Source organism: Triturus cristatus, chromosome 7 (assembly GCF_964204655.1).
Source record: "Triturus cristatus chromosome 7, aTriCri1.1, whole genome shotgun sequence".
Taxonomy (NCBI): Eukaryota; Metazoa; Chordata; class Amphibia; order Caudata; family Salamandridae; genus Triturus; species Triturus cristatus.
In genome coordinates, this window is record NC_140590.1 from 37,253,146 (window position 1) to 37,276,496 (window position 23,351).

The window sequence follows — 23,351 nt, forward strand, 5'->3', positions numbered from 1 at the left end:
AGGCAAGCAGCAGGCCAGCTCCTCCAGCGTCTCCTTCTCCTTCTAGTCGGGCAGAGGTTCTTTGTGGTAAAACAGGATTCTGATTTCTTAGGAGCCAGGCTCCTACTTTTATACCATGATTCTTTTGTTCTTTAGCGCCAGGGGGCCTAGGCCTGGCTCAGTCCAGTTCTGGAGTACCTTGTTATGGTGACTCTGCTCTTTCCTTTCAGCAGCAGGGCAGAGACATCAGCCGCCCCGCAGGGGGCGGCGCCGGCTTTGTGGTGGCAGAGCACAGGTCTATTCAAGAGTCAAGGTGTACTCCTCCCACCCATCCTAGTGTCATCTCCCGGCACACCACCTGGCAGCCAACCTGTCTCTGGGGATCCCCCCATCTTGCTCCTTACTGTTGCTAGGCAGAACACACACACACACAGCAGAGGCGGACTGAGATGGTCAGGTCAGTAAATACTAACTTTCTAAAAGTAGTATTTACAAACCCAGGATATTAAAATAAACTTGACTACAAGAAGTATTTTATTATTCTGAGTTCAGGCATACTAAACTTGACACTCTACCATGCTCTCTGAGTCCACGGGGGTCACAGCGTTGGCGTGATCCCAGCAGCCCATTCTGGCCTATGGAGAGCAGGTAGCCTTCAATAGTGAAAAACGGAAAGGGCTGTAATTCACTACTAAGACATGCCACACACATCAGGGCATGTCCTACCTTATGCCTACAATGCACCCTGCCCTTGGGCCTACCAGAGGGGTGGCTAATATGTAGGTAAGGGAAGGTTTAGGGACTGGCAAGTGGGGGCACTTGCGCAGTCAGTGCGACGGTCCCGGACCGCGCACAGGGCCTGCGGTGGCAGACCCTAGACACATTTTACACGGCCGCTTTCCGTGGGTGGCGCAACCAGCGCTGCAAGCCCACCAGCAGCATTGGCATTCACAAGCCCTGGCACCCCTGGTGCACTCTACTGGGGACTGACAGTGAATCCAATAAACCAATCAAGGACATCAATTACAGGTACACTTTACCTAGGGAGCACCTGCACTGCGGCACGGATTAGCCGTGGCGCAGTGCCCTGAGCGGACAACACCAGCAAAACAATCGAGGCACACCATCAAAAAGTGGAAGGGAAACTCACGCCAAGGTTTCAGGTCTAACACAGACCCTGAAGACGAAGGGAGAAGAGGGTTAATCCCAGGAAGGAAACACTGAGGAAGGGCTAGAGACATACCCTGAAGATGAAGGGAGATGCAGGTTAATCCAGGGAAGAAAACACTGAGGAAGAACTAGAGACAGACCTTGAGGATGAAGGGAGATGGGGGTTAATTCCAGGAAAGAAACACTGAGGAAGGTCTAGAGTCAGAGCCAAAGACAAAGGAGAGGGGTTTCATCCCGGGAAGGAATCACTGAGGATGGGCTAGAGACAGACCCTAAAGACAAAATGAGATGGGCTTTAATCCTAAAAAGGAAACACAGAGGAAGCGATAGAGACAGACCCTGATGATGAAGGGAGATAGGGGTTGATCCCAGAAAGGAAACAATGAGGAAGGGTTTTAGAGAGATGTTGAATATGAAGGCAGATGGGGCAAATCTCAGGAAGGAAACACTGAGGAAGAGCTAGAGACAGAGCCTGAAGATGAACAGGGGGTGCTAATCCCGGACAAAGAACACTAAGGAAGGGCTGGAGACAGACACTGGAGATGAAGGGAGAGGGGGGTTAATCCTCGAAAGGAAACACTGAGGAATAGCTAGACACAGAGCCTGAATATGAAGGAGGGGGGTTAATCCAGGAGAAAAAACACTAAGGAAAGGCTGGAGACATACCCTGAAGATGAATGGAGAGGGGGGCTAATCCCAGAAAGGAAACACACAGGAAGGGCTAGAGACAGACCAAGAAGACGAAGGGAGATGGGGATTAATCCCAGAAAGGAAACAACGAGGAGAAGTTAGAAACCATTGGTGGAATGAAGTCACAGATGAAGATATCTTGGTAGAATTCTCTATGCACACTTACCCTGAGCCAGGTTTCTTTATCACAAAGATGTAAAACAGCAGACACTCAATGAAGAACACCATTAGGATGGCAGTCGCAATGCCAACGATAGCTACAACTGAGAGACCTGCACTGTTATCTTGGGATGGGTCTGTTCCTGAAAATCAAGGAGAGAGGTGAAGGTTTGGAAAGTCATATATTGCTATGTTTTCACATATTCTTGTGCCAAGGAGCTCTCTACATACCATTCTTCAGTGTATGAAGGCTTCAGCACCCACATGTGCAACCACTACTCTGTACTTTTTGCCCCATTTATCAACACCTACTGTCACATAACCATTAATGTGACGCTCCTAAAGTGTAGGGGATGTACACTGTGGTGAGCCCTTTGACACTCCACCTGTGTGGGAGTACAAAGACTGCATATTCTCCCTTGTATACTGGTGAGAGTGTATGCGCTGAGCCCTTTGGTGCTCCACATGAGTGGGAGTACAAGACTGCATACTCTGGTGTGTGTGTACGTATGTACCCTGGGACGCACCACATGAGTGGGAGTATAGCACTGCATATGCTGACATTATAAACATGCGTGTTTAATCACTGTGCTGTATGGCACTCCACATTGGGAATACTGAGACAGCATACTCTGTCTTTGTAAACGTGTGTGTGTGTAAGCACTGCACTGTATGGCCTTCCCTTGTGTACTGGAGAGTATGTAAGTGCTGAGCCCTGTGGCGCTCCACGTGAGTGGCAGTAAGAAGACTGCATACTCTGCATTGTAAACATGTGTGTGTGTGTGTGTAAGCACTGCGCTGTATGGCACTTCACATGGATGGGAGAATCAAGACTACATACTCTACCTTGAAAAAATGTGTGTGTGAGTAAGCACTGCGCTGTATGGAACTTCACATGGGTGGGAGTATAAAGACTGCACACTCTGCCTTGTAAACATGTGTGTGGGTGTGTGTGTAAGAGTGTACCCTGTGGCGCTCCACATGAGTGGGAGTATAATACTGCACTTGCTGACATTATAAATGTGTGTGTGTAATCATTGAACTGTATGGCACTCCACATGAGTGGGAGTACAAAGACTGCATACTCTACCTTGTATACTGGTGAGTGTGTAAGTGCTGAGCCCTGTGGAGCTCCACATGAGTGGGAGTACAAAGACTGCATACTCTACCTTGTATACTGGTGAGTGTGTAAGTGCTGAGCCCTGTGGAGCTCCACATGGGTGGGAGTACAAAGACAGCATAATCTGCCTAGTAAATGTGTGTGTGTGTAAGCACTGCCCTGTATGGCGCTCCACATGGATGGGAGTACAAAGACTGCATCCTCTGCCTTGTAAACAAGTGTGTGGGTGTGTGTAAGAATGTATGCTGTGGCCCTCTGCACATGAGTGGAAGTATAACACTGCATGCAGTGACATTATAAATGTGCCAAGACTCCATACTCTGTCCTTGTAAGCATGTGTATGGGTAAGGCTGTACCCTTTGATGTTACACATGAGTATAACACTGCATATTCTGACACGGTAATTGTGTGTGTGCGCGTGTGTGTGTGTAAGCACTGCACTGTATGGCGCTCCACATGATAGGGAGTACAAAGACTGCCTGCTCTATCCTTGTAAAACTGTGTGTGTGCATGTGTGTGTGTGTGTGTGTGTGTGTGTATAAGGCCACGCCCTATGGTGCCCCACATTAGTGGGAGTATAACACTGCATATTTTGACTGTGTGTGTATTGCACTGTGTGCCTTCCACATGATAAGGGTACGAAGACTGCATACTCTGTCCTTGTAAGCATGTGTATGGGTAAGGCTGTACCATGTGGTGCTCCAGATGAGTGGGAGTATAACACGGCATAGTGTGATACTGTAAGCGTGTGTGTGTATGCACTACATTTAATGGCCTTCCACATGAGTGAGGGTACAAAGACTGTGTTCTCTGACTCTCCACATTCTCTTCTAAAAGTTAAGGTTTTATAAAGTTGGAGATCGCAAATAAAATATAAAATTATTTGGCCCTCTGCATAAGTGAGAGTATAAGGACTGCGCCATCTCACCTTCCAAGTGAATAAGTGAACTAACACTTGAACTCCAGTAGGATGAAGAGCAGGACTACTAATGTGGAAATAACTCAGGATTTCATTCCATATTTTTTGCGTGGGAGCCTATCCTGGTGGTGGTGTTCTGATTTTTGAGTACAGCATATGTGTAAGATGGACAAGACCCCGCCCCATGCGAAAAAGGTGCAACAGCCTCCTTACTGAAGACAAACTTGCACACATCACCCAGACAGTAAGGTGATAATGTCTTATTACCACACCCTGCGTGCAGTGAAGGACCAATATCCACTGCAAGACAAGCAAGGAGCCATGGGTCCTGGGGAAACAAGAAGCAGGGGAACTCTGCACTTCCTGGTGGTGGGTAGTAAAAGATATGCCTAATTCAGGGGCAGGGTGGGGACCTCAACCTTTCAAGGGCCCCAAACCCTTCAGCGGCCTCCATTCAGCCTAAGGCCAATGAATAACTGTAAGATATGGGAAACTCAGGGCCCCTCACCACACTCTGCAGGGGAAGCATCATTCCTGTTACGCCACTGGCATAACTAGGGTACAGTTGCCGCTCATCCCCCTGTGCCTTGGTGCTACAACATCTGCTGGTCTAATAATAGCTACAATACAGATATCACCTGCTTTCTTTGTCAGACAGAGAGCCCATCCTTTCCACTGTAAGGCCCTGAGGTCGTAGGAGGTCAAGACATAGATTTTGAGCTCCTTAAGACACTATTCTCTTCCCCGCTCCTACCGCACAATGCGCGGTTCACCAGAACTAGCACCCTGGAGAAGCAATCAACAGGTCTAATAATCAATGGTCCATGTTAGCGAGTGCATTTATCTTCAACACTCCCATAATGAGATGGGTATCACACCAGCATCCTTGTAACCGCACGTTCAACAGCGGCCACATCTGTATCATCAGTTTGGCCATCTTGTAATAGGATCATCCCACAGCAAGCTGAATAATAGCTCTTAAAATGTAGTTACATGTTGCCTTTACTGCTGGTGTTGGTAATCCTCTCATTCATGGAGAAGATAGAGCCCTGCAATCATCATGCATCTCAAGGCTTTCTATACCTCCTGCAGCCATGAGCCCAAGAGAGTCACCGAACACACACATTAATGTCCAGTCTCAGTGGCACGTATTCACTTTCCCAAGTTCTCTCCTTTGTTGAACTCCGCGTGGCCTGGTTTCTGCAGGTTGAACATACCACTCTCGGAAACTAGAACCTCCCCAACCAGAACTAATTAATTCTAAATTCCTTTGATATTGCATAGTAGGAGGCGGCTGGGTGTCAATCCTACAACAATTTTTACTTTTCCAAACCTTCATTTCCTAATACATTTGCTTTCCAAACTTCAGTTCGTCTCACCTTTACTTCTCCCACCTATCAACAACATCAAATGCCTTTATTAAGTAATTACCCTAATGCTATTTGTAAATGCTGTTGATTATTTGAAATGAAATATAAACTAATTACATTATTCTAAAACGCAATATTATTTAATTTTTAAACATCCTTGTTCAATTAACGGAATACAAATTCTGAATATAAACTAAACATGATAGTGTAACTGAGTATCTAGAAAAATGGAAAAGTACTCTCATGGTAACTGCATGAGAGTAAATGTCACACGAAGTAAATACACTACTTGCTTTGAGTAAAATGCACCCTCGCATCAAAAATGGACACAAGGATGCATTGTGTGTTAAGAAAATAGAGCAGCCAAATCCCATCTGGAGCCCTTGCACACTCTGCAGAGAATAAAACTTTTAAACACTGCAGAGTATGTAAGGGCGCCGAGTGGTATGCAGTGGTTTCTGAAGTTTAGAAACCAATGCATATCACTCAGCACCCTTACATACTCTGCATTAATTGAAACTTTTAATCACTGCAGAGTATGCAAGGGCACCGAGTGGAATGCAGCGGTTACTAACTTTAGAAATCACTGCATAATTTTGAATTCCGCTGGCAAGGCGGCAGAATATTAATTTATCAATAATTGTGCTTAACAAGAGCAACATGGAATTACCAAAATTCCTCCGATTTCACCGACGGAATTAAAAATTCTGCCCAGGCCTAGAAGGCAGTCTAACATTTTGAACGTTACCTACCCTGTATATTTATCAGAAACCAATTACACCCCTTAAGTGCAGTTTAAATAAATATTACAACAGTGGTGGAATCATTTCTGAAGCTTATCCTAATATAAAATTGCACTTTGGTTTTCCTCATAGGATTAGCTACATCTCTGTACAGTGTAAACAGCTTTAGAGGCTAGTCACTTAAGGAAGATGCCAACATGTACCACTTTTAAATACTATATACCCTACTGTGTGGGCTACAATTCCAATTTAGGGATTCCTTATTCAATATTTAAAAGTACATTTCTCTCCTGTCAATAATTGTCATTTTAACAGGTTCACCTGCAGGTTTAAAAGCTGTAGCGGTCAGACTACAGATTTAGGTCTGAAGCCATGTTTTCCTTGTCACCCTACTGGAATGTCATAATATGAGCTGCAGTCTACAGGTGACGGTTAACTTTCCTTGCCATTGATGTATTTTACTGAATGATATGTTATGGAATTACAGGGCAGTTAACTATGTCAACTGAGGCTTAACCAATTTTACCCTCTTTTAGGAGTCAGATCCCATAAAGTGGGGACTAAACAGCAGTGCCCCAGTATATAGAATTCAAAAACCATCAAAACAAGTCAGCAATAAAATGGGTGTGATCAGGGAAAAAGATGAACTTCATCACAATGGCGGGCACTATTTATCCTAGGTAAGAAACAGCACCCCCAAACCTCTAGCTGAACCATTTTAACACTGGGATTTCTTCATCTTTATGTGCTGCTTTTAATATAAAGCAAAAGACACACAATTTAAAACTCCGGACAAGCAAGCTCAAAATATTTAGCCAGAAACCACCAAAGATGATAAATGAAAAAAGAATATGCGAGGATAAAAGGGGTTGTTTGATCCCTAACAGATTTATCACAGAGTGATTTTCAGTTTCCAAGACTTTCAACAAAGCATGAGGTCTACTCTATAAAATGTATAAGTCTCAACACAACACAGACAGAATCCTGAAGACCTTCAATAGATCTTCGGTGTGTCTGAATTAAGGCGCCTCCAAGAAAGTCATCATATTATTTTATAATTCTGTAACAAACTTAAAATTTGATTTAGGAGGAAGGTAAATACTTTTATTCTGAAATCTCACCAAGTGATACGGACACATCCCTCGTACCAAGGATAAGTAAATCCCTCTTTCTTAGGAAGATTTGGCCAAGACCATTGTGGAAGAGATGCGTTGTAATCAAGTCCACCTCCCACCCTCCTTTGCCTCTTGTGATAAACCCCATGAATCTCTGACACGCCCTGGATTCTCAGATAACATTGATGCCTTGATTCCACCTACATTGAAACCGGCAACACCCTAGAAGTGCTGCAATCCCAGCAAATTTACAGCACGCTCTTCCCAATGATGATTAGTGATTGAGCCATGACACATATGGTGCAAAGCTGTTTTTTTTCCCACACCAGCGTACAGTCATGTGATCTAGATTCAACAGGAAACTGTTATTAACTTTGACAGGTTTGATCGCGCAGCCTCAACAACAGATTTTCATACAGTTCACCAATCTCTTTTGGTGAGCTGTCAATTTTGGCAAATACAAAGTTTTGAGTTAATGAAAGATGTTATTTGTGCAGGAGGTGATGGTGCACATCAAATAGCTAATGTTAAAAGCTTGACAACAAGAGGTTAACACAAAGATCTGTGACTGCCCTTCCTCCTTCAGATCATGTAAAACCCTGGGAGAAATGTGAAAGCTTAAACACAGTAAACAACCCCAACAATTCTTTCACTCAATCCTCATGAGTCAAACGATGCATAGGTTTCATGACCACCCTCCTTGCTCACAAGGCCATCGCTCTCCGAGACACTTGATCCAACATCATTGACAATAACTTCCCACCAAACATTACACTTCATCAATAATGAAACGGCACATTATCAACATCACCAGTTATGGAACTCTCCCCTGAAGACATTCACAGCCAGACAGAGCTATGGGATTGGGACCCCCACGTGCTCTGAAAATTGTGTTGGGAAAAGGTGTTTGACTGTTCACAATGTTGCCAATTTATTAGATTACTTTCAACCAGGAAATTTAACAAATCTGTTTGGAGTGCTGTTAAGCAGGCATTTAATGGCACGATGTGCTATGCATGTTCTAAATCAAAATGAATCCAGTAAGCACACCAAAGGAACAAAACACCAAATATTCAGTTAAATAGCAAAAAAGTATATGTATGTAAGAAGTTTAATTATGTTGTAGAAACATTCTCCTGTTGAGCTGCAAAAATGAGAATGAACTTATGGCAGAAGCATTAAATTCTGGATGTTCCAGGATTATGTAATTCAATTGAAAGGAACCCTAGGGTGGGGTACAGAAGGGGGCACACATTGAGAGATTCTCTGTGCCCTAATTACGTAACCACCACACAAGAAAAGGGAACTTGGTTAGCATCCAAATCATGTGGATTTTACACCTGTGATGGTTGTAATATGTGCCCACATGTTAAAAACAAAACCAAAGACTTTAAATTTAACACATCCCAAGTACATACCATCAAGCACTTCATCAACTGCAATACACGCTTTGTTGTGTACAGAATTGGATGTAAGTGCAATATGATTTATGTAGGTTGTACTACTCGTATTTTCAAGGCACGCATTCAGGAACACCACAGAGCACTGAGAAATGGTGACAGTAGATTCCCCATGACTGGCCATTATAGATTGGTCCATCCAAATGATACAAGTTTTTGGTTCTTTGGAATTGATCATATTGTTGAAAGTCGTGGTGGGGGGAATAGGGAGCTGCTCATAAAACAAATAGAGGCCAAATGGATATGTTGTCTGGGCGCTACTACGGATGGGCACAACACAGATAGTGAATTCCATTATTTTTTGGGCCGAAAACTAGGATTGTATAGTTCATTGTCCCATTGGATGTCCCACAGACTGACCATAGTTCTGTGACAATGACTGTCATGGAACATACAAATACAAGATCAAAAAAACTATGGTTGGAGTTCCTTTGGCTTTGACTTCGGAAGGCACTTGGAGAAATCTCCAGTGTAAACCTATATTTAGTCATGTGATAACTTACGAAAGGGCATTTATTTGCAAGAGACACCCCCCCCCCAACTACTGTTAGGTCTGACGAACTATAGAATTAAGCGTTCCCAATCTCATACTATTTGACAGTCCCAAATAAAGACTCAGGCCCAGAGGGATTAACCCATTCGCTGCTAGACCTTCCCAGATGCTAAGCCTTTTTTTTGGCTATTTGGTGAAGTTTGCGCTTAGCACCCTGTTACTTTTTGACCACATAAGGTATCCACGCCAAATTTGTGTCCTTTTCTTTCAACATCATGGGGATCCTAAAGGTACCCAGGGTTTGTGGATTCCCATGGAGGGGACTCAGAAATTAGCCAAAATACAGCTAAATAATATTTTTTTTAAATGGGAAAAAAGTGCTGCAAATGAAAGCGTCTGTTTTCTTCCCTGCAAATGGTATCAACAAAGGGTTTGTGGGGATGAAATCACCATTTTTCCAGCTTTTAGGGACTGACAGACTTTTGTCAGAAAACCAACATTTTCTACACAGTTTTGGCATTTTACTGGGACACAGCCTATTTTTGCTATTTTTTGTGCTTTTAACCTTCTTCCAGTTAATGGTAGAAATGGGTATGCAAGCAATAATGGATCCTGGAAAGCTATACATTTTAGAAAAGTAGACAAAGTTCTGAATTCAGCAAGGGGTCATTTGTGTAGATCCTTCAAGGTTTCTTTATAGAAACTAACAGTTGAATATAGGAAAAATTGATAATTAGTTGAAAGAAACAGCCATTTGTGCCAACGTTTTCACCTGTAACTTCTTCTAATTATGACAGCTGTTTGAAAACAATATACTGTTACATCCGCTGGACCTTTCTGGTTGTGGGGATATATAGGACTTGTAGGTTCACCAAGAACCCGACGAACCCAGAGCCAATAACTGAGCAGCGTATTGCAATGTTTTTTTATTATGTACCGGGTATATAGCAATTAATTTGGGAAAATATATACATGGAAAAATCGGTATGAAAGACCCGTATGTATTTCTGAAATTGGAACAAAATATAGAGTTTATAAACACTAGAAATTTGCACATTTCCGAAATTGTGAGTACCCATACTAGCATGAGAATTATACGATGTTTTTCATAGTGACTTCTTTTTAGGTCGAGCATTCGAGACCTCTTGTATATACTTTAGTATATACTTATATGTGTATGTGCCCTAATTGATGTCGAGGCGAAATACTATGCCGGTCTCTTCCTGGACGAATTAACAGCATGGGCAAATGAAAAAGACCTCATCCCCATCAATCAGACAGGCTTTTGCAAAGGTACGGGGACCATTACAAATCTACTTGCCCTGAAGCTATTGATGGATGGCGTCAAAGCAGCAAATCTCCCCCTTTTTCTTTGCTTCATTGACTATTCTGCTGCTTTTGAGAGTATAAACAGGCACAAATTGTGGGCTAAACTAGCGAAGATGGAAATTCCAAGAGCGCTATTAAGGCAGATAATCCTCCTACATACTAACACTTGGGTTCAAGCAAAGCTAGGAACCGGTGATTAGCTGTCAAGGAGAATACCAACTATGAGGGAATTGAAGCAGGGGTGTGTGCTGGCCCCCATGCTTTTTAACTTGTTTATGGCAGACCTTTCTTCAGAATAAAACAACAGTATCTCACATGAAGCCAGGCTAGGGGGGCTGTCACTCTCTAACCTACTGTATGCTGACGACGTCCTGCTAATTAGCCGAACTCCAATCGGGCTTCAGCACCTGCTAAATACGACTATCAATCACGCAGCATCTAACGGTCTAACCATAAACCTAGATAAGTCAAAGGTTATCCGCTTTAACCCGAAAAAGAACACAACTGGGATTCACTGGAACCTGACAGGTGCACCCATGGAAGTTGTGGCGGAATATAAGTACCTAGAGGTGATACTTGACGAGAAAGGTACTTTTAAACCACAAAAAGAAGCCATAAAATCAAGAAGAAACTCCATAGCAGTAGCTCTAAAATCTCTGGAACTCAAAACTGCTGGGCCAAGCTTTAACCCCTTACTACAAATTCTACAAGCAAAGTTAATCCCAGCTATCACTTATGGAAGCGAGTGCCTCGGTGGAAAAGATGAGGATACTTTGGAACAAACTGTGTTGAGATCAGCAATAATAATCTTCAACCTACCAAATTATGTCTCTCCCGCACAAATCAGGCTGGAGTTTGGTCTATAGTCGCAAAAAATAGCTCGAAACGCCGCTCATGTGAAATGCTCGTTTAGGATCAGAGGCTCCGATAAGAGCTCTCTGAATTTCCATCTATGGAAAGAGATAAACTCAAGCAAAGCCTGCACCCCAAGAGATTACCTGAACGCATCCATAAATCGCCTAGGCCCGAAGGAGCTCAGGGCAGCCCCGGGAACGCAGAACAGTTTCAAGCCTTTGGTAAATATGACAGTAAAAAGGCTGTCAGCACTAGAGGACAAAGAAGCGCTCAGGGGAAGGTCTCATGGTTGGTGCGTGCTGCAGTTATACAAACCCTGGCCCGCAAAATTATCTGTGTGCTGGCTTCAACAGGAGATTAAAAAAGAAATATTTCCGGTTTCGATTGGGAATTCTTCCTTTTTCTGCCTCACCTTCCACCATGGAAGCGATTCGCAGAAATAACTAAGTGCCGCCTTTGCGGGAATGCAGAAGAGAGCATCATGCATCTACGATGCATCTGCCGCGGACTGGACCCAGAACGATGGTTTTTTTTTAAAATCAATCTTTAACATGAAGAGGATAAGAACCTGCAGGGAAGCAGTGAAGGCTTGCTTTGGAGGAGGAGACATACAGCTGGCATGCCGGTTCGTACAATTCATGGGGGCAGTGGAGGAGAAAATGAAGAGATCCGGCGCACCATAAACAGCTCCAATCAAGGGCTCACCATCCCCTGGAATTAGCATTATTTAACTGGGGAAATGCCTGACACAAAAAGCTTTCCTTTTACCACATTGAAAATAAATCTTGGTTAACTATTGGGCACTTTAGAGGCCAAGGACCTGTAACATCCCTATTATAATAATTGACCACAAGTGTGATATACGATACTACTAATTTAGCTGTTTGTAAATACAAATGTAATTCATAGGCTCTATTTAATTCATGTTTTTATATTACATGTTTGGGACTAAGGTCCACCCAAAGCTCATCAGATGAATAGACATTTCGTCGGAGCAAGGCACAAGCCAGCTCAACAGGAAACGCTGGGCTAAGCCAAACTGTTCCATACCTCTTTTATTGTTGCTTGCATAAATGATGAAATTGTAGTTTATTTTTATGAACTCCCGCCTTGAGCGATTCCTTTTTGTAAAGGTTTTTATTAAATTATACAATAAAAAATTATATGTGTTTGTACTTTGTGGGCTCTGGAGATCAGCCCTAGGACTTGTCTGCTTCCGCTTAAAGACTTTTTTTCTGTTCAACTGCCTCTATATAACTTTCTTGATAGAAAACAACCTGCAGAGGTCAGTAAAATACCAGAATCATTTTAGCATTCTCTAGATTCCAGTCCATAGAAATTGTCTTCCACGAGCACCCGTAGACAATAATATTTGTTTTAAATCTTGTATTTTCAGTGATATGACCCCCGAAGGCCCTGATTTTATATTAAAAACAGAGCTTTGGACTATACCATTTCCCGCTGAAAGGCAATATTTCTCTCCACGTGTTCTCTCCATGTGTGCCCACGTGTCATGTGCCTGGTGTCACGCAGTTTGGTGCTTACTTTCCCTCCATGTTAAAGAACAGTAGATGTTTCAGCACCCAGGTTAATGTGCTGCATAGCTAAATACATGTAAGGTCCCAAAGGCGAGACCTATTGCATTGCAAATGCTTGTTTACACATTGTCTTTCATTTGGAAGGCAGAAATGCATCGAAAGTCAATAGGTAATAACAGTTGCTTTACAATTCTGTGTTACCCTAAGTCTCCCGATAAAAATGGTACCTCACTTGTGTGGGTAGGCCTAGTGCCCGTTACAGGATATGGCTCAAAACGCAACGTGGACACTCTTTCTTTTTACAGTGAAAACTGACACTTTTTTTTGCTGACCTCTGAGTTAGCTGGCACACACAAGTAATTAAGTTTAATGTACTCGATAGAGACATACTGACCTTAGTCCTATGTCAAAACTATAGTGTATATTATTCCAATGCACAGAGCCTATCAGGGATATAGGAACTACACTACACAGGAAACAGCCCAAAACGCAACGTGAACACACCACATTTTCACTGTGAAAACTGACACTTTTTTTGCAAAGTGCTTAGCTGTAGATTTTGAACCCTAGCTCTGCCAGCACCTAGGGAAACCTAGCAAATCCTATACATTCTTGAAAACTAGACATCCAGGGGAATTCAGGATGGGGTGACTTGTCTGGCTCTCACCAGGTTCTGTTACCCAGAATCCTTTGCAAACCTCAAAATTTGTCCCAAAAAACACTTTCCACACATTTCTGTGGTGGAAAGTTCTGGAATCTGCGTGGATCTACAAAATTACACCCACCCTGCATTCCCCAAAGTCTTCCAAGAAAAATGGTACCTCACTTGTGTGGGTAGGCCTAGTGCCCGCAACAGGTGTTGTGTGTCAATTTAGATACCCTATATAGGTTTCCCGATTTATGTCCTTATATAGGCACAATTTGCATTGCCCATATTTAGGCATAGAAATCCTACCCTTATTTAGGCATTATCCATGCTAACCAAATACAGGCATGGCCACCTACATCCGTTCATCTACGTCACGACGAGTTCTTGGAAAACCAGACTCTTAAGCCTTTAGGACTTCCCCTTGCTTGGATGTTGATTTCTCCAAGAACTCATTTATTATGCATGAATATCTATTCCTTAGGGGTTTATTCATGACGTTCTTCTGCCCGACTTTTACATCAATACTGACATTCCTAAACACCTTCAAGGTATAAATATACCTTCACTTACCATGGCAAACCATGGTTCGGCTACCTACTTGCACAACGCGGCTTGCCACGGCAAGTTCGGAAGGAAGTTAAGTCCCTGCCTGACGCACTGACCAGACGCAGTCATCCTCCTCGCAGAGAATCCAGCTCCAGTGTTTCTGACTCCCCTTGCGGGGTGTTAGAGATCGAGAATCGGAAAGAGACTCTAACCTCGCTCATTCTAAGGTATGGAGCGGACTAGAACCTAGAGGGACTTTTGGCAAATCTTGGCAACTATAGCTAAACTAGACTATAGACAAACAGCACCTACTTCTTACCTCGTACTACACTTAGGTTAGGTACACTGGGGTAGAAGAATCAGATGAGAATTAACATTTTAGCCTGTGTTATTTATGTATGTATTTTTATGACTATCTGTTATAGCTATAAACCATGCTATTGCAGTATTATTTTATATTACTGCTAACGCTGTACATATTTTACTTCGCATTCTGTCTTACGATTGTAGCAGTTCATACTCTTGCACTAGATATAAGACTGTTCAATAAACCCTTTTTATTGAAACGCCCGTCTATCTATTTCTGTGTAACTCTGTAGAAACGAAGCATGCACGATTGCCTGAGTGAAACTGTTATCTATTGTTTCCACGATTCTGAGATTGTTCCGATTCTAAGGGAAACAAAGTTGTCATGTTTATGTGGTTGTCAGAAACTAATCCCTTCTTGTTTATTCGAAAAGTTTCTAGTGACCTCTGAGTTAGCTGGCACACACAAGTAATTAAGTTTAATGTACTCGATAGAGACATACTGACCTTAGTCCTATGTCAAAACTATATTGTATATTATTCCAATGCTCAGAGCCTATCAGGGATATAGGAACTACACTACATGGCGCCCAACGGTTTGGTAAGGCACTAATTTTACGCTAGATACTGAAGTAATTCAGTCATGCTTTTCTCAGAGACGCCTACTCATAATACTCCATAAGACGTCTGGGGTGGGTAGGGATAATATCCGACATAGCTACTGTGCACCTTATCTTTGTTCCCTTGAAATTTGCTCTGCAACTTTCATTGAACAATGTCCGAAAACGGCACAAACACCGAAACTGGTGGAGCTGTACCCGACGAAATCGCAGCAGCTTTTGATTATACAGGTTTTAATGAAACCAATGAAAATGTGAAAATCATCGCTCCAAATTGAAGGAGAGCCATCACTCTAAAACCTATAAAACATGGCCTAACACCTAGAGGTGGTAGGGCAGTTTTTGTGATAGAGGCACATGAATCTGACCAGACAGAGTATTCTATTCATGGATAGTATTCCCAGAATCAAATCCAGTAACTAAAAGGTTTCACTTCTACAAAGAAGATGAACCACCTAAGGAATATATTTCTTTTGAGGATATTGAAATTCCACCCACATACCAGGAGCATGATCTCTGGTTTAAAGGCGCCCTAAAACATTACAATCATATTACCAGGCTCAGTCCACTAGGTAGACCAGGAGCTACATGGCCGATTTTAGCCGGCTACACACCTCATCCTGACATTGAAGAAATGACAGATGTAGAATTACTTGCTCAACTCAAAGAGTTGATCAAAATTTATAGACAATTGGTTCAATATGTCATGAGGACTTTCACAGTCCAACCGACAATAGCAATTCCAAGACAAACCTCTCACCAGAGGAATGCGCTAAAAATCACTCCACAGACTTTTCACGCAGTCATGGGAAAAATGCCCACAAAACATGAACAAATTCCATTCTGGATAGCTCATAAAATTACTCAAATCGAAGCAGTATTTCCTAATACTAGCCCTTATGAGAAACACAGAATTCTAACAATATGTTTACCAATGGGGATCACACCACATCGGGAAGACTGCACCACTTGGGGCACAGTCTTTGCTGCTATCTACACTAAAACACACGGTGTTCCGTCTATGGCAATAATACCAGATGTCCTGAAACAAATTCAAATCGAATACGGGGCTGAGCCTGCTCTGAATTTAGGTATGAAATTACTGAAAAATTTCGACCAGGTCTCAACAATAATATTATCTAATATTGAAGGAGAAGCAGCATCAGTGGCAATCCGCCAGAAATTAAGGGAATTTGATGTAACAGAACAACCACAAGAACTAGCCAGAATAATTGAAAAATCCTATGAAGAATTAGGCCGAGACAGTTTGGGAGGGAAACCGGATAAACCACAACTGTCTGAAAGTCCTGAAAAGGCCTTTACTAAAAACAATCCTACCTCTTCTAAAAAGAAATGGGAAAATAACAAACAACATTTAAAAGAGAAAGATTCTCAATCCCAAGGTAGATCTCCTCAAAAGGAGCCCTCTGAAAGGAGGTATTACCTCAGGAATAGGGATAATTTGAGAAATGGTTTCTTTTGTCAAAACATAGCACCTGAAAGTAGGTATTTGACAGCCTTCTCAATAATGGGGACCCAGCGACAATTCTGTCGTCTCCCTCAGGGATTCAAGAATAGTCCAGGGTTATTCTCAGCAAGGGTAACAGAGTTACTACAAATTTATGATGACAAGGCATTGTCATATGTCGATGATATCTATCTGACAGACGATGACCTGAACAGACACTTGGACAGGGTGAACGCCATTATACTGGGCTTCGCCTCTGAGGGTTATAAATTCAATTTAAAAAAATCGAGAACTGCCCATCTCAACGTCCTTTTCCTAGGATATGAACTATCAAGTGAAGGCAAAAGCCTGGCAGCCAACTTTTTAGAAAAGTTCGCACTGCTCCAACCTCCAAAAACAATGAAAACAGTCGATTCTAGGTTTCCTAAATTTTGGAAGAACATACATTCTAAATGACGCAGAAAGGGTTAAACCTCTCTACAAATTAATCAAACCTTATTTTAAAATCACACATTGGACACAGGAACACCTGCGTTCACTTCAAGCTGACATGTTATCAACAAAACACTTACAAACGCGCGCAAACATATGCAACTTAGTGATCCGAATCATTCCGGGTCAATGCGGATTCACCTACTTAATTTTTAACGAAGGTGAAAAAGTACCAATTGCATACAAATCACATTTGAATACGCAAGCAGAAATGAAGTTTACATCAACAGAAATTTTTTTGACAGCAGTTCAAACAGCTGTAGCAAAAGAAAGAGCCCTAGCACAGTGGAAACGCATTGTAGTCATAACCCCTGTACCAGTGTTACTGCAGTTACAAAAGCGAGTATTCCGAATGCAAACGTTTTACATCCAAGATGGATACAGTGGGTTAATTCTCTTGCTGCAACTGATGGTGAATATGTTTATCTAAAAACACAAGCATTCCTGCAATAAGGACACAAATTTCCTCTGCCTACTGAAATTCTGCCTCTGGACCAGTACGAATTTATAATTTATACTGACGGATCTGCACAACCCGCTACAGGGGATAAGCAAGCTTATAGTGCAGCATGCGCGATCGTTAAAGGTCGTATGCTCGATGGCAAATTTAGACCAATGGTCACAAAAACGCAATCTCTAGGAGATAGTACAGCTCAGCGAACTAAACTACAAGCATTTAAAATGGCACTTGAATATTCGGATCGCGAATTCCCCACACTCATAGTGTGCGATTCTTTTTATTGTGTTCAATCATACCATGAATATTTACAGAATTGGCTTCAAAATGGTTTCAAATATACAAAAGGGGGCACAATCAAGCATAAAACACTTTGGGAACAAGGAGTTCACTTGCGAAACGGACTGAAAAACACTCACGTGCTACACAGGCTGAGTCATCAACGTGATGACGTTCACGTTGAAGGGAATTCATTGGCTCATGAAGCCATGAAATGGGCAGTGCAAACGGCTTCCGTAGTTGCAATCACTCGTTCAAAAACAAAAATAGACAGTGAAATAATACTGGCTGTCAATGCTTCAAGCAAAGGCAGCGGTGCAGCGTTACCTAATAAGTTTCCACTCAAATACTCATATATAATTGATGCGAACAATGTTCCGTTTGCTTGAATCCCTGGAGTGGGGGATAGGGTAATACCAAACATGGAACGAAGAGCAGCTTTGATTTACGTAGCACATCTGGGAGAGGATCTGACACATCAGGAAATTTCTAAAACAATTTAAAAACTAAAAGAGATGTACTGGTGGCCAGGAATGAATACACTGATTCATATCTTCATCAATAACTGCATAGACTGCAATAGAGATTGCAGTACAGAACGCCACCAGACACCTGACTACAACATAGCCAGCCCAGTTCAGAGACTATTTTTAGACAGCATTAAACTATCTATGTGCAGGCGTCCTCTTGGACAAATGCAATCCCACGAACACTAAATCAAGGTTCCTATGGATGTGGCCTCAGCGCTCAGCTGACGCTCCAACTGTTATAAAAGATTTGCGAGTCTTTATCGGCACATACGCAATTGGCACACTATATTCTGACCAAGGTCCTGCGTTTAGCTCTCGAGCTTACAAAGAAGCCATGGTCAGTTTGGGCGTAGCATTGCGGTATTCTTCTCCTTTCCATCCTGAGGGAAATTCTATTGTGAAAAGAAAAAAACGGGAGATAAAGCAGTCTATAACAGCTAGGGTATTAGGTTCAGGTGATGGGTGGGTCAAACATCTTTATGGGGTCCAACGCTCATTAAACAATTTGCCAAGAAGTTCTCTAGGCGGTGTCAATCCATATGCAGTCCTATTTGGAACTAGAATGTTGATTCCGGACCTTGATATGAAAGGCACAGTGGTGGAAAATAAAAAGTTTGATATCAAAGATTGTTAGGCTGTTTTACAGGACTTAAATGAACTAAGATCGAAACAAAGCAACGTGTTCCTGAAGTCAACCACCACTGGGGAAAAACCAACCATCCCAGCAAGGCCTGTCTGGATCCCAAAGCTTGGTGATCTAGTCAGAGAAAAGATCGCAGACAAGATGGAATTTGGGCCTTCTTACAGACAACCAGTACCTGTCCTAGCAATCCACGGATCAAGAACAGTACTACTGCCGACCGTTGCTGGTAAAAAGGAGAAAAGATTTGTGTCCATCGACCTGATCAAACCACACTATGTGGCCGATACTAAGCAGTAGGCCAAGTGGACTCCGTCGATGTAGCAGGTGCACTCCGCAAGCTACAATCCAAGAGGTTCAAACTGAGAGACTCATCACCTTTGAAGATTCTACAGTGAGAAATAAAGGACTAAGCAACAAAGCTATGGAGCTCGTCCCTCTTGAGACCCAAATAACAGTTCGTCCTGATACACATGTCTACAACGAAGTAACAAGTGATCATCTGGTTCCAGCGAATTCAACGAATCCTGATGCAATTCCAACCATTGACAGAACTGCCTCTGGCTATTTTATTAACGTTGATACATTTTCTGAGGATCCCAGCGAACCTGAAACGACACCAGCACAAAAAACTTTCAAAGAACAAGCAACAGACTTTTTTCATCTCCTGAAAAAGACTTATCTGGTTTCACCATGGATTGAACTATGGATTGTTTTTGGAATATTCTTCTTTTTACTTTGGTTAGCTCTGGTAATAACTCTGGGTATGCTGATAAATGGAAGATATATTCAAATGGACACAGCAAGTAAAAGAGTGAACTTACTTCTCCAGCCACACAAATCATCCCTTCGTGAAGCAAGAGACTTGTCAGCAGTGAACATCACAGCCGTTCTTATACCAGATGGTATAGTTTGGGACAGAACTGAATATGACATTTTTGGCCCGTCTGAACATTTGAAGAGTCTACACATATTTAAAATTTCATTAAGTGAATGTATTACCTTTAGTACCTTTTCTGATGATTGGGACTTCGAGACTGTTAATAACATGATGCCTGATCTTGAAATGTCTGCAGTATTCACCAATCATGAATATTTAGAGGGTTCATCAGACTATGAATAAATGTATTGTTATAACCACTATGGTAATCATTTCTTGCATAAAACTGCAAGACCTAGAAATATATTTAGGTATAACCAATGGGAACATTGTCCTGCACCTGCAAAGGGTAGCTCAATAACTTTTCAAAGAAATTTCCATATTTTTCGGGGTTCATCTTATCAAATCCAGAATCGTGTTATTTTAAGAATGCGAACAAGACAGGAACGAAAAATATGTTAAACAACACGAAACAGATTTATTCTGCAGCCTTTATTGCCCAACTGTCTAGACAGGGTTTCGACTTTTGGAAAGACAACATTGAGACAAAATCTGTCTGGGGTGCAAAAGATTGGCAAGTGCAGGGGGTAGAAGCTTTGTTTAGAACCTGTTTAATCCCTGAGCAAATTATGTTTTTGATTGATACTGTCCAACAAACGTCTTGCCTTGGATTAGCCAAGATCATAGACATGAACACACCGACCATACCTATACCTGGAAGTAATAGCACTACACGGGGAGAGGTCGACGTACATACAATTTTGCAGCACAACACATCAGATCCAGAATGGAAAAAATGGTTGCTCTGGCCCACAGACACAAACAACTGTAAAGATTGATTCCTGAACAAAACACAGGTTTTCACTATCAATAGGCCAGACCCACGCTATGTTCAAAGACAGCATCCAGGGGTAGTAACAACATACAGTGTAGGGAAACTTTGCCTTGATTGGCTACAGAAAGCTACACTGCAGGATGTAAAACAACACTTATCTTTACTTAAAGAAGGCGCAGAACTTAGGGAATTCTTGCTAGGACCAAGAAAACCGCGTCAAAAACATTTCATATATGCCGGTATCTACGCTGCTTATAATGAAATATGGAAGATTACCCAAGCAGAGACTGCAGAACGAATACGAGAAATTGATCGTATTAATATAGAGAAATCTCTCTCTGTAGTAGACAATGGGTTAACGGCTCTGTCGTCCAGGATATATTCATTGGACAGCATTGTGTCTTCTGCCATAAACATCATGGAACAAGACTTGGTCATGCTGCAACATGGTCAGTCTCAATTACGTTCTATAATGCTATTAGGCTGGACGCTCCAAAACTTGCGGTCAGGCTATGTGCCTTGGTGTTTAATCAACTGTACATCACTGTTTTCAGAATTCAATCTCACTGACAAACAGATAAGACTGGCACAAAGGGGAGCAGACTATACGTTGCTGAGCATTGAAAAACTGGAAAAATTACCATTCACGGTGGCAGAAAAAACAGCTGCTGAGTGGATCATACATGGTAAAATTACTCTGCCTGTTACAACTTTCCATTTTCAATATTGCCTAAAATATATACCAGCAGGCAAATATGAAAAGTTGGGTAAAGAATACATCAAGACATCTTGGGATTTACATTACACACATAGATGTTGGAGTGGGGGGCATGAAGTGTTTCTTAGCGGTACAAACTGTGAAAACTCACTAAGCGGTTCTCTCCTTTGTCAGGGTATTAATTTACATCGGGCCAGCGATGGTTCCACTACAAACGTATCCTGTCACCTGCAAGGCTCACCAGCTGCAGTGATTAATCCAATTTTTGGACTACTTTCAAATGGAAGTTACCTCATGTTGAATGATCAAAGCTGCTGTGGCATGTTGCCAGGTATGCAAATACAGGAAATGTTTGTTTTCTCGCTCTCTCTCCCCTTTTTTTTAATCTTTTCCAGGTTGGATTTAGGTCATTTAAACCAAAGCACCTTCAGAGCATGGACACATCTCCCTTTAATCATAGGGTATTGTGATTCACAGGCTCCTCCTGGAATCCGGTTTCCCTCATCACTATTTTTTATATTTATATCTTTTTCACTGGTCCTGATGAAGCGCTAATGGATCCCTTATGGACCTCTAGAGTGCGCGAAACATGTTGACCCTATTACGTATTTTTCAATACTATCACATTCATCCTGTGAGCAGCAGCTAGTTACACACCTGCCCTCAAGATTCTTTTCCGAAGAGGTACTCCAGGACATTTTTAATTTACAGATTGGACCCGTGAATAAAAATTTCGGTTCAGGGTTCCATCTAATTTTAATACACTCCTCCCTTTTACAAAGCCCTCATACACCCATGCACAACTGCGGCGACTCCTTAAAAAGATCTCCGTGAAAGAGCCCTCTTGCGGGGCCCGTGAGGGACTGCAGCGCCACCCCCACGAGGAGCAATGCCCTATGATGAAGCATGACACCCGCAAGGGTGTGTGAGGGCACTATAAATTACAGGAGCAATTCCTCTATCACTCACACTAATCGCTCTTATGTGGGTGTCACTTTCAATTACCTGGTTTAGGTTCTTCCTTTTTTGTGGAACAGTTACCCCTTTGTTTAAATAAAAAAAAATTGCCAGGTATCCCATATCTAGTAACGGTTACATCCAGGGTCACTTGCTGTATGCAAGTCTTGTTTCCACAAATACATACAGTCAGGGAGTCGCCTCTATGGCCTTCACTGAACATTTCTTCTATACGAATTGATACTCTAAGCAGAATGAAAGCAGAATGAAAGCCATTCTTTTACAACAAACTGTGCCACTGACCTTGGCCAAAGAGACCTATGATCTACAAGTCGCAAGGACTTCTGCCGAGATAAGTACCCTTTTGAATACAAACTGCCCTATACATTTCTCAGAAATGTTGGAACGTATCTTAAACATGTCCGATATGAGCGGTATTGTAAATGTATTTAAGACCGTGTGTTCAGGACTGTTAGCCCCTTTTCAAGCAGTCCTCAGAATAATTCCCAACTTCGTGCACTCTGTGTTTGGCGGACTGCCACTACTTTTTGGACTCATTGCAGGGATCCTATTTTTGCTCCAACTGCTCCGATATGGCATGCCAAATCACCAGCGTCACTCCAAGCACCATAGAGAGAGCTCTAAAGGAGATGAAGTGTCGTGAGCGCATTCTCCAAATTTTAGGTTTACCTCGTCTACGAGAATTAAATACCAAATGGTTTCTGTCATTCAGACCAATCTGGCAAGATTGCATCTTACCTGTTCTACGCTGCCTGCTTTGCGGTGAAGAATGCATGCTAGACATCTGTCTAACACTCCCATCAGTCATGCCTACGGATATCGATACTCTGCTGGACCCGATAACATCCCATGCTGTGTATTGTCCCCAGCGGCTACCAATCCTGATGACTGCATTTATTGAGATCTCACAGATGCAAATTGCTACTGCTGAGGTACGAGAGGAAACAACAGGCACGCAGGCAACATCCGATATGAACATTGCTGATACGACCAATGCTGACGGTGATGCTTCT

General features: G+C 42.3%; 1 protein-coding gene across 1 annotated transcript in view; it reads right to left on the reverse strand.

Annotated features, from left to right (window-relative positions):
• The window catches only part of LOC146808751 (cell adhesion molecule CEACAM5-like), a 460,313-nt gene that overhangs the window by 89,770 nt on the left and 347,192 nt on the right, over positions 1-23,351 (reverse strand). Inside the window, exon 14 of the mRNA XM_085614788.1 lies at positions 2,006-2,141. Within this exon, the coding sequence (XP_085470914.1) occupies positions 2,006-2,141 (136 nt within the window). The remainder of the gene's footprint in view (positions 1-2,005; positions 2,142-23,351) is intronic.